This window comes from Loxodonta africana, chromosome 4 (assembly GCF_030014295.1).
Source record: "Loxodonta africana isolate mLoxAfr1 chromosome 4, mLoxAfr1.hap2, whole genome shotgun sequence".
NCBI classification, from domain to species: Eukaryota; Metazoa; Chordata; class Mammalia; order Proboscidea; family Elephantidae; genus Loxodonta; species Loxodonta africana.
Window position 1 is genome coordinate 160,266,531 of NC_087345.1, and position 13,283 is coordinate 160,279,813.

The window sequence follows — 13,283 nt, forward strand, 5'->3', positions numbered from 1 at the left end:
TCACACTGGTCTTCAAGGATGAAGGGCTCTCTTCACAAATTTGTTCCTCACTGTTGTGGCAAAAGGTGTGTCCTCTGGTGTGACACCTGATAAACCCACTCTAGCGTTCCAATTTCCCTAAGCCTTCAAATAAATACCTTCCTCTACAGTATACCAAGGCAGTTCTGGCATTTCAACTTGATTTAGTGTAAGCAACTGCTTATTCCATGCTTCAGTCAACCAATCAAATAAACTATTAGATCCTTTTCCAAGGTCTCAAGCTGAAACATTGAATGAAGAACTGTTGCTTAGTGAGCCCATATCAATAAACTCAGACTGATCCAACTTTATGTTCCTTGCACCATTATCCCACACCCTTTATAGCCATTCCCACACATATTCCCCAGGTTTCTGTTGTATATATTAGAAAACTCAAATAGTTCTTTTGGAGTGTAGCTTATCTCCTCCTGGGTCACACTTTTTGTACTTCACCTCTTAGGGCTTCCTGAGACTTAAGTCTAGTTATAGATCTGGAAACAATAATGGATGGTAAGGGTGGATCCTGGGATCATTTGGCAATGTCTTGTAAGTCATTGGCCCCAGGCAATGCCCTAGGCAATGCCCTAGATGCTGCCCCGTGCGATAGATACCTCCGACAAATGGCTCTTCAGGAGTTAATGTCATCAGATGGGGGTTTAAGGGATAATGGTTTTACTGGGTAGAGTGGCTTAGCAGAAAAAGATGGAGTAATCTCTTCAGATGAAAGTAAGAGTTCGGGTTCTATTGGCAGGAGTGATTCAATGGAATTTAGGGGCTCAATATCCCCAGCTTCCTGATTATCTGCCTGATTATCTGTCCCCATCCCAAGTTTCAGGATTACATGTATTCCCAGTCAATGCCCTCACTTTAACTTCAGGCACCATTCAAGGTTGGGAATTCAATTGGCACTGTAATTCAGGCACTCTTATGATAAGACTCTATGTTTGGTTTTTGGCAATAGCAGCTCTGTTACTACAAGAAATAAGGCTTCCGGGGAACAAGTGGCCACTTTCAGGTCTTGTATGTGCACTTGAGCTATGATGTGCTTTGATTTCATCTCTTTGTTTTACCACTTTGTCTAGCAAAAATTTGTAGAAAAGTATCAAAAATGTAATCACCCACAGCCTTGTCTCTTACAAATATTTGATGCAGTGGTGTGATATTTTGAGTATTTCTATTGCCACCTTATGCCGTGGATTAGTAGTATCCTCGTTACTGCTGGAGGCAGAGTCATCAACACCTTTAAGACTAGCTAGACTCGAGCACCAATTAAGAAAACTCATCCTTACAATTTTGTCCCTCTAAAACCACTTTGGGTACCAAATATCTTAGGCTGCCTTCTCTAAATGAACAAAGCCAGTGAAGCATATATACATATAAATATATATAAAGAGAGATTTATTTCAAGGAAATGGTTCATACAGCTGTGGAGGCTGGCAAGTCCCAAATATGTGGATCAGGTGTCAGGTTGGAGGCTTCTCCAAACTCCAGACTCACGTGCACTGTTGAATGCTAAATCAGCAGGTCAGACAGCAGGCTGCTGGCTCATGGAGCTGTGGAACCTGGTTAATTCCAAAACCTGCAGATCAGGCAACAGGCTGCTGGCTCATGTTCCAAGAAGCAGAGATCAGAGGATGATGAGTCAGATGCAGCATCAAGAGGGTGAACTTTGCCAGAGCATCCATGTTTATTGGGTGCAGGCCACACCCTCAAGGAAGCTTCCTTTTCAACTGATTGACTGCTTATGTGAGATCACAAAATGGAGGATGATTGCATAATATCTGCCAAATCACTGAGAATCATGGCCTAGCCAAGTTGACACATAATCTTAACCATCACAGTTATTTACGTTTTAATACTAAGCAGAGTAACTAACCTTAGCCTTCTCACTGGCCAAAATAAGAATGATACCTAAACTATAGGGAAGCTCTGGGAACTAAATTAAATAGCATTTATAAAGGAAATATTTGAGACCTGTTGCCTATTGTGTTCAATACACATTATCCCCCTTTCCAGTTTCCTATTTTCTTAAATATGCTTTACATGTAGAATATGCTTAATAAAGCTATGTTGAAGGAATAAATGAACAAAATAGGATCTTAATTTTAGAAATTCAATGGTAGGATCTTTGATAGAACTGTTATTTTATTTCATAATATGGTTTTTAATGAAACAGATGTTTTTACACTTATAAAAATATTGATCAACGGAAAGGAAGAAACTGGTTTGATTGGTGATACACCTGTAGACAAAGGTGATCCTCATGGATTTCTTCTTCATGGCTACAGCTGCCTGGCATTGACATTAATTACACCAAGCAATGCCAGGAACTGGGAGCTGCTCTTTTCTTCACGTGGCACTTGTGGGAAATAGTGGGATATGAAGCTAAATGTTATTCACTTTCACCACCAACCAAAAGCAACCAAACACTCTGCCATCAAGTCAATTCCAACTCATAGCAACCCCATATGGTTTCCAAGGCTATAAATTCTCTACAGAAGCAGACTACCATGTCTTTCTCCTACAGAGCCATTGGTGGTTTCAAACCTTTCAGTTAGCAGTGGATCGCTTTAACCACTGCACCATCAGGGCTCCTTTCACTCTCATCACAGGCATGTGAAATTCAAACAGCTTATGGCTGCTTATTGATTTCCCCCACTGATATGTTAGGGTTAAACTTTACAGAGAAGCATATCTTCAAAATTATAGTAAGAACTAGAAGAAAAATATAACTTACATTGGTGAGATTCATGTAGCAGTTTTTGTACGATTTAAAAAAAAATTGTTTTTCAGCTGCACGCGTTATTTCCTTATATAAATGGCCTCTCTAGACTAGCCTATATAGGACTCTGGGTCTCATGGGCTGCTAAATTTTCCAAAACACTGGCATCTGAGTTAGTTTTTCATTTGATTGTTCTTAATGAGGACAACAGTTCAGATACTAGTTACTGAGTTGGGGTTCATTATTATTTTAGTGAAAGCTACCTCCTGGCCCTTTGAAAGGATACTGAGGTAAACTACATTATTCTGAATTAAAGAGTCTATAAGCATTACAGACTACTCCAGAAAAGAGTAAATTACCAAAATAAGTTTCAAATGTAATTTTAGAACTTAATTAGCAACTGAATAGAAAGTGGGCATACTGTTGATTTAATGACAGAATTTTTTTTTTTTTTAAATAGAAAACAGTATTAGCCTGATGGTTAAACTAGACCATTAAAAAAAAGTATATTAGCTCTGATGTTTTCTTTAGTTTACAGTGTTTATAGTTATTTCCTAAGCTAAAAATGATTATTTTAAGCCTTTCTTGGTTGTTAGGCAAGTTCTTTGGTGGGGGTATGATAAAGTGAACTTTCATTTTAGATAGTCTTGTTGTTAGTTGCCATTGAGTAGGCCTCCACTCATGGTGACTTTATGTATAACAGAGGGAAGCATTGTTTAGTCTTGATACTGTAAAAGAAAATATTCTGTTACAATCCAGAAGATTTTCATTAGGTAATTTTTGGAAGATCAGAAATGTGGAAGCTCTACTGAAGCCTATCTACCATGGGTGACCCTGCTGGTGCTTGAAATACTGGTGGCACAGCTTCCAGCATCATAGCAACACACAAGCCACCACAGTATGACAAACTAACAGTCTGGTAGTTAAATAGTCCCTACCGAAAAATGGTAGTGAAACTATAAAGCCCAAGTTTTTGTATTATCTACCTTATTGACTACAAAGAACATAAATATGCTTTTATATATGCATATATACGTATACTCACACACACACACACACACACACACACGTGGTTGCAGCACTGGAAGTGCTCACTCATCTATGCCAAGTATGCCAAGAATCATGGGAGACAGCTACCTGGGCAACTGACCGGAAGAAATCCATATTTGTGCGTATTCCAAAAAAAGATGATCCAACCAAATGAGGAAATTATCAAACAATGTCATTAATATTACATGCAAGTAAAATTTTGCTGAAGATCATTCACAAGTTGCTGCAGCAGTACATCAACAGGGAACAGCCAGATTCAGAGGAAGATGTGGAAACAAGGATATCATTGCTGATGTCAGATGGATTCTGGCTGAAAGCAGAGAGTACCAGAAAGATGTTCACCTGTATTTTATTGACTATGCAAAGGCATTTAACTGTGTGTATCATAACAAGTTAAGGGTAACATTGTGAAGAATGGGAATTCCAGAACACTTAATTGTGCTCGTGAGGAGCCTGTACATAGACCAAGAGGCATTTATTTGAACAGAAGAAGGGAATACTGTGGTTTAAAGTCAGGAAAGGTGTGCATGAGGCTTGTGTGCTTTCACCATACTTACTCCGTGTGTACGCTGAGCAAATAAACCAAGAAGATGGACTATATGAAGAAGAATGTAGCATCAGGATTGGAGGAAGACAAAATAATAACCTGTGGTATGCAGATGACACAACCTTGCTTGCTGAAAGTGAAGAGGACTTGAAGCACTTACTGATGAAGATCAAAGACCACAGCCTTCAGGATGGATTACACCTCAAAAATCCTCACAACTGGACCAATAAGCAACATCATGATAAACAGAGAAAAGACTGAAGTTGTCAAGGATTTCATTTTACTTGGATCCACAATCAACACCCATGGAAACAGTAGTCAAGAAATCAAAAGACTCATTTCACTGGGCAAATCTTCTGCAAAAGACCTCTTTAAAGTGTTCAAAAGCAAAGATGTCACCTTGAAGACTAAGGTGCACCTGACCCAAGCCATGGTGTTTTCAGTCACCTCATATTCATGAGAAAGCTAGACCATGAATAAGGAAGACCAAAGAAGAACTGATGTCTTTGAATTGTGGTGTTGGTGAAGGATATTAAGTATACCATGGACAGCCAAAAGAATCACAATATGTTTTGGAAGTACAACCAGAATATTCCTTAAAAGCAAGGATGAAGAGACTGTCTCACATACTTTGGAAATGTTATCTGAAGGTATCAGTCCCTGGAGAAACATTATGTTTGGTAAAGTAGAGGGTCAGCAAAAAAGAGCAACACCCTCAATGAGATGGACTGACATAGTGGCTGCAACAATGGGTTCAAGCATAACAATAATTGCGTGGATGGTGCAGGACCTGGCAGCATTTTGTTCTGTTTTACATAGAGTTGCTATGTGTCAGAACCAACTGGATGGCACCCAACAACAACAACAAATTTGTATATATATGTCTGTGTGTATGTATGTATGTGTGTGTGTGTGTGCGTCAGTGTGTGTATACATGCAATTTTATCTAGCCTGTGCTGTCAGAAAATGTGTATTAAAAAAATCTGTTTTGATGCCAAGCAAAATTTATAAATTCTTAGTGTCTTATGTACTAGAATACAGGTGATTATTAGTCCATGAGTTGCCATGGCTTCTGCTGGGATGTGTTCCTACCTTCCTTTGGTCTGTGTGCTGGAGAGAGCAGATTCCTTAGTGTTCTGATGACATAGAATGAAAGAAATCCAGCTCATGTGAGTCATTTCTATTTTCATTTAGATAAAATTGCCTTCAAAATATTTCAGCAACAACGAAAAATTTGAACAATTGTTAAATAAGATTTCTTTAAGAGAGAAATCTTTATCTGAATGCATTTTAGATTATTACAACTTAGAATCCTCTCAAATATTTTTAACTTTTGGTTACCATCTCACATATTATTATGACTTTACAGATTTTCTTTTATAATATTCAAAAGAATTTAATAAAGATTTGTTGTAGTCAAGGAATTATAAACTGTACATTTTATTACTTATGGTCAAATAGATCACTCACTGCATTTATGTTACGCTATATTTACTTAAAAATAAAGAATATGAACCTATCCTAAACACATAATTTTATAAGATATGACCATGTAATGACACAGTACTCAATTTTATAACATCCTTACTAGCATTGTTAGTTTTATAATTTACCATAAGTGTTACAGGTAGTCCTCGACTTACAGCGTATTTGAGCTGTGACAAACTGCACTTACAACCATCTGTTTAGTTCATGCATCTTATTGTTAGTAATATGTAATACATAAGTTTATATATAATGTTTCTAACCTCCAAAGACAAATAAGATCTGGTTTTTAAAGATGCTGATAATAAAAGGATAATAATGAAAACTAAAGAAAAAAAAATGAGGTATCTGACTTATATCAGAACCAACTTAGAACAGAGTCATTGGAACAGAACCCCATCGTAAGTCAGGGAGTACCTGTATAATAATGCTTGTGTAATTCCCTCTATACTGGAAATAAGGGGGAAAAACAACTTTAGCAATGTTATTAATAAAATATTTAAAAGAATACCTGGGAGGTGTTTTGGTACTTAATACAACTTAACATATTTATATTCTGAAACTTATGATAATAAATTAATTCTAATCATTATACCTTTTACTTTACTTTCCTGTTCCACAATTTTCTCAATTCTAAAATGAGGCCGTGTGTTAAAAATAATTATGATGATTAATGATAACTTTTACTTTCAGCAGCATTGCCTGAGCCCAACCATATTGCAGAATAATTAACTCCCTAAATTCCCTACCAAGACCTGAGAAATGAAGATGAGAAGAGAGAAGAAATAAATTCCATTGACCAAATAGCTTTTTGGGATAGGAATTGTGTGTAATATTTTCTCACTGATTTTGAGACTGCTACTAAATTTGTGGACAAATGAACTTAAATAAATCATAAAAACAGCATATGCAACAAACTAAAATATTGTATTTAAATATCACTATCAGGATAGTTTTGTAAGGCTTTACATATTACATGGTGTAGTAAGACCACTAATTTTGGATCACATACCTTAAACTTGGCTAATTCCCTCTTTCTCTCTCCCCAAAATTGGGAAATACTTTTCAGGTACCACTGGTGTGCGCTGTGATTTTGAATTTGATCTTTGTTCCTGGGAGCAGGATCAGGATGACGACTTTGACTGGAATTTCAAAGCTAGCAGCATTCTCACTACAGGCACAGAGCCAGCTGCTGATCATACCTTACAAAATTCATCTGGCCACTATATCTTTATAAAGAGCTTGTTCCCTCAGCAGCCCATGAGAGAAGCCAGAATTTCAAGCCCAGTTATAAGTAAGAGAAGCAAAAACTGCAAGGTATGGAAAACACAGAAATATTGTGAGCAACTGCTGATAGATACAGTCAAATACAGAAAATAGAATGGCCGTGACCAGACCAAAATGTCGGCATGAATTTATTTAACTTGGGATATGTGAGGAAGGAAGAGTAAGGATGAAAGAGAAGGATGGTGAGAACTGTTGGAAGAATTTATGCTATGTTTGTGTCAGAAACTATGTGTAACACAAATGAAGTACAATACCAGTTGCTACTCCTCAGGGACTTTACTCCTTATTGGAATTCTGAGAATTTCACCATCAGGGAAAAAAAAAAAAATTAAATGACAATTAGAGTAAATAGTTAAATATCTCCAAGAGTTAATTTTAGAGATTGTTGGGACCACAGTAAAATGGTCAAGGTCTTCAAGAAAAAAGGAAGACTGAGCTCTGTCCTGAAAATGTAGTGGAATTTCAATTAAAAAAACTTATTTCAATAGGCAGGAAAAAAAAACTGGTTTGATCATTACCTGGTGGAAAATTGAAGAAAACAGCTATTAAGTATTAAAAGTATAAATAGGGTTGTATGGATCTTTGGGCCAAATAGCTGTATATGATGACAACGTATTTGCAGCATTCTCCACTTTGCTTGGATGTTGTTTGTATTCCACAAAGTTTCCTAGCTAGGCCAGGAACTATATTTAGTTTTACTTATAAATTAAGCACTCAGAGTATAGTTTACAAGAACCTTGTTCACAAAAGATTGATATATAAATAAATGTACCATTTATTTAGATTTACTCTGAGGAATGCAAACAGTTAAGGTCCTAACAAATGCATCCTGACTCATAAGTTTCCCAATATATGAACACTGAAAGGAAAGCTAATTATATCCAGAAAGTTGCTAAGTGATTAGTCAGTCTGGAAGATAATAACATGATTTAAACCTTTATTGGTTTCAAATTATAATATTCTGGCATACCTATCTCCACAGTAGCTAGAGCTTTACCCCTGGGAGGGAGACATTTTGAATCTTTGGTCAGCCAAAAAAAAAAAAAACAAAAAACCCATTGCTGTCAAGTCAATTCCCACTCATAGCCCCCGTATAGGACAAAGTAGAACTACCCCATAGAGTTTCCAAGAAACGCCTGGTGGATTCCAACTGCTCACCTTTTGGTAAGCAGCCGTAGCACTTAACCACTATGCCAGCAGGTCAAGGGCTCCCCAGTTATACCTGCACTCAGTAAAGATGCTTGTTTCTCTTTTGTTTCCTGTGTTTATAATGACCAGCCTTCAGTATCCTACCACTGTCACAGTCTTACTACATGTTAAATCTGTAGTCTAGTTTAGGACTAGTTTTTGTATCTCACAGTTTAAACTCTCCTGGGGCAATCTCATCTTGCTCATCTATTCAGACAATTTGATAGACAGGATTTTCTGTAAGAGAGTGACATGATCAGATCAGAGTTTTAGCGAGATAACTGGGTCAGCAGTCCACAGCATAGACAAAGGGAAGAGAAAAGCCTGTACCTCTTTATTTGATCAAATTGCTAGTCAAGCAGATTGGAAAAATCCTATAGACACAGAGCCTCTATGAAGAGCCACTATGTACTTTGCAATGAAGAGTTTGTAAATGTCTTTCAAGATGATAATCAGAGATTATAGAAAAATGCGACCTGGAAAAACTGAGTTAGTGAATGGTCACCCAAGAGTGCTGGTTCTTAAACTTATGGGAGCCTGGTGGGTAAACTAACAAATGGTTAAAACTGCTTACTATGCTCCTGGATTAATGCTATGTGCTGAGGACAGAATGGAGAATAAGGCAGATGCAGTCCTATCCTCACAGGGCTATAACTGAATGCTTTTCAAAAATAAAAAATATTTATTAAGAAGTAATTAAAGGGGTTCTTAAAAATGATTACACAGAAAGGAATGACTAAAGTTTGGAAACACTGCACTAAGATGGGGAACGTGAACCATGAGGATTTGTTGCTCTTCTTTTATCTTACATGAACAGAGAGTGGCTCTTAGTACTTTATGGCTTCTTATACTTTTTGATTAGTAGAAGCAGTAACAGCTATAGTTGAACATAAACGAAACAGGAGCAACAGGAGTTTTTTCAATCTTCTTACACTCAGATGTCAGTCAACAAGCATAAATTGCAAGCATAGTGTTCAAAGCAGGTTTACAAGACTTCAGGTAAGACATCAGTTGTTTGGATAACTCTCATCTTGTTCTTTCAGCAAATATTCTTGCCTGGAATACTTTTCACATAGATATCTGTCCATAGGGCTCATTCTGTCACCTCCTTCAGGTCCCCTCTCAAATGTCACCATTTCATTGAGACCTTCCCTGACCACTTCTGTTTGAAAAGCAACCCCCACAACCTTCCCTATTCCCCTCCCCAGCTTTATTTCTTCATAGCACTTCACACCATGTCTTAGTATCCTAGGGCTGCCATGACAAAACATCACAAAATGGGTGGCTTTAAAGAACAGAAATCTATTTTTTCACAGTTCTGGAGAAGTCCAACTTCAGGATATCAGCAGGGCTATGGTCTCTCTCTCTCTCTCTCTCTCTCTCTCTCTGTTGGCTTTGGGAGATCTTTCCTTGTCTCTTGCCGTTTCTGGCTTGTAGACAGATCCTCACATGCCATCTTCCCCATGTGTTGCCCTGTTTCTATGTCTGTTCTACCGATTTATAAAACACCATCAGAAGGAGATTAGGGTTAGGACCCACACAACTTGGTATGACTTAATTGATATCTTCAAAAAAAAAAGACTATTTCACCAAACATGGTTACATTCTCAGGTATAGGAATTAAAACGTCAACATATCTTTTTGAGGGGACACAATGCAATCCATAATATACCATTTGACTCATTACATACTGTAGTTTTTATTGTTATTGTTTATTTATCCCCACCAGAAGGTAAACTCCATGAGAGTGGAGATTTTTGTTGGTTTTGTTTACTACCATATCCCCAGTGCAAACAGTAGTGCCTGACATACGATAGGTGTTTAACAAGTAAGTACTGAGTGAATGACTAAATAAACAAAAAACTAAACCTATTGCCATCAAGTTGATTCAGTCTCATAGTGAATAAATAGTCCCTTTTAAAGTTTGCAAGTAGCCCTACCTATTGTAATATGCTGAAAATGGCATACTTGTCTTCTTTTCCAGCCTTGAAAGGTGACTAATGTTTTCTTTCCCTTTCTTTCTTGGGCCCTTCCCGAACAATTGAAAGTGAACTCTTCCCTGTTTTGATAAGTCAGTTTCTTTCCACACACCTCCCTCCTTTCTCCTATACCAATCGCCCTTGATACTTCTCTTCCCTTGATCTAATCTCAAAGCATCCAAAATCACAAATAGGCTCTTGAAACCATGGAGAATTGAGATGCAGCTATTATGCTGGACTCCCTTTGAGGCTTGGAGACCCAAAACTTAAAAGTGTTCCCAAAAATTATCCAGAAAGTCACATTAGTGAAAATTAAGAACTGCAAATCATAAACTACCATCATAAATACCACATTCTATATCGTATATACAGTTTACTTATGCTTAACATATTCATATAGTTGATGACAGCATATTTATATTATATCTATATATTTGCATATGCTTATTTATATGTAATATGCAAATACCTATTAACCCTTTGAAAGGGTTTTCTCTGTGTCGCTCATTAACCAGCCTTTGAAAATAATTAATCTTGTGGTGTTAGGGTAATGTTAGAGCTATGTGAACATTGTGTGGAATACATGCTGTTTATTTCTTCCTCAAACGAATTGTCTTGCAGCTAATGTTAGAACTGCTGAAGTGAGAGGTGGAAGGAAACTGAAACCTATTTGTTTTGCAAGTTATAGGACCTAAAAGAACCTGTTTCTAGCATTTTCACTTGGAGTCCTGGAATTTCTGTGTGCATGTATTCAGCCCAGTTCTAGTCTCACTATTTTGAATTAGAAAACAGCAAAAGGAAAAAAAAAAAATCAGAGCAATTAATAGGCTAAAATAATCACCATTATTTATTCATATATTCTTCTGTTTCATCTAGGAATTTCAATGCCAGCTTAAAAGAGTTTTGATCTTCTAACAACCAAAAATGATAATGAAGACATTTAGAAAGGCTACTCTCAGCTAACTGGACAGTAAAATGAAGCGATTGCCTTTTGAGAAATACATAGTGATGTATATTTTTCACAGTTTACATAGTTTGTATCAATATTTTCTAAATTCTAGGATAATAGCAACTACATGGATGGTACTGAATTCTTTTATGTTAAAAATTTTTAAAGCATTTTTTAAGTGAAATCATTTATATGTCTAATAAATTTTATATAAAATCTTCAGAAACAAATGGACCTGCCATGTATATTCTTTATTTTATTAAAATTATAAAAAGTCAACTCTTGAGCAGAGAATCCTTTAGTAGGAAAATACAGTATTTTTCTTTATATTTCTTAAAAACAAAATTCTTTCAAAACCACAATTTTCCTTTTAAGAAAATTCACTTGAGTGAAAATTTATTAGCTAAACCAATACAAAACAGATGATTCAGAATATTCAACTTTATTTAAAGGTTGATAAAAACTACGTTTTAATCAAATATATTTTCTTCTGCTTTTTCTGTTTTCCAAATTACTCGATACTTTCTCAAAAATAAAAGCAAAACACCAGATTTTCTTTATGTTGAGTCTATATCTAAATGTCTATCTCTATGCATCTATAGGTAGTGTGAGAATTTCAAATTAGTTCTAATCATAGAAAGCTAATTAAATGTTAAACATGAAACATATCAAATTCCCGTTTGACTTCTGAGCTTTTCTGTTTAGACACTTCCTCTCAAAATGTTCAAGATTTTTTTTTAGATTGGAGCAACTAAATATTTCATCCATCTCTATTTTCCCTGGCCCCATGGCTGTAGTCCCCACTCTTTTGAACATCTGTGTGAGAATAATAAAGTATGCCTAGAAGAAATGTCAAAAAATTAATGAAGAATGGTTCATTTTATAAATATTTATGATATAGATTGAATACAAAGAAGTAAGTAAAGGTCACGTTGGGAATGATTAGATCTCTCATATAAAAAATATGTTTACCAGGTAAGCAGAGTAACCTCCCAAATTTAATGAAAATCACTTCTGGCTCTTGACCTTGTGAAATACCTTTAAGCAGAGAAAATCAAATTGCAGCATTTTTTTCTTTTGGGCGATGAGTGTGTGGGACGGGTACACACAGAGATTAATGAAGGAAGAGTTCAAATCTCTGAGAAGCCCTGACATTTCCAGTGAAAATATCTCTTTAGAAGAATTCAATTCTTAGCAGAATTTTAGTCACTCATGTTGCACTAGGATTAGGTTATGTTGTCATCAAGTGATCTCCATGGAAAAGAGATTGTTTATATCAGTGGCATCAGTAAGGTCCGTATTATCTAGTGAGGTAACGTATGGTGTCACACCCTCCCTCCATGCTAATTATCACAATATTCTAGCTAAAACACCAGAAAATTTGGCAAAATCAGTTACTGTAAAAATACTGACAGCAATGAAAAAAACAGCTTGTGCTTGTAGCACGGGCAAATGAAGCCATGTTACTCAAAGCTCCATTGTAATTGGGTAATAATGACCGCCCTGACAGAGCACATGAGAAGGTCCAAGAAGTAAATTAGCAGAGAGTTTTAGCCTTGTAGGTATATTGATACATGTAAGCTGACCTTACAAAATTTTTGTTGTTGTTGCTATAACTAACTACAGGGATTTTTTTAAAGGAAGTAATAAATTTCTATTGAAACACTGCACAGAAATTTTATAGACAGTCATTTTGATGTTACCACCTCTGACGGTGTCACCACACACACACACCCCTAGTGACATCACTTGTATATTTCTTTGCATTTTAACCTGACAGCAGCATTCAAAAAATGGCCTTTAGAAGATAGGGAAGTGTTCACCATGACATACAATATATGCCTCATATTTGATGCACAAAGAAGAAGCCAAACACAAAGCAAAGTACTTTTACAGACCATCTGTGGACTGCAAGGAATCTAGGCAGAACCGTGCCATGTTGTTGGTACTTGTTGATGCCGCCCAAGAGGCTGGTCCAAGACCTTTTTGTTTCTCATACTAATGAGTCATGCCACTCAGGTTTCATCAGACCTCCCAGGACAATTTACGATGGTCACA

At 36.5% G+C, this 13,283-nt stretch overlaps 1 protein-coding gene across 1 annotated transcript in view; it reads left to right on the forward strand.

The window, feature by feature from the left end:
- MALRD1 (MAM and LDL receptor class A domain containing 1) overlaps positions 1–13,283 on the forward strand; it is a 956,759-nt gene that overhangs the window by 441,884 nt on the left and 501,592 nt on the right. Inside the window, exon 25 of the mRNA XM_064284901.1 lies at positions 6,892–7,139. Coding sequence (XP_064140971.1) covers positions 6,892–7,139 — 248 coding nt within the window. The remainder of the gene's footprint in view (positions 1–6,891; positions 7,140–13,283) is intronic.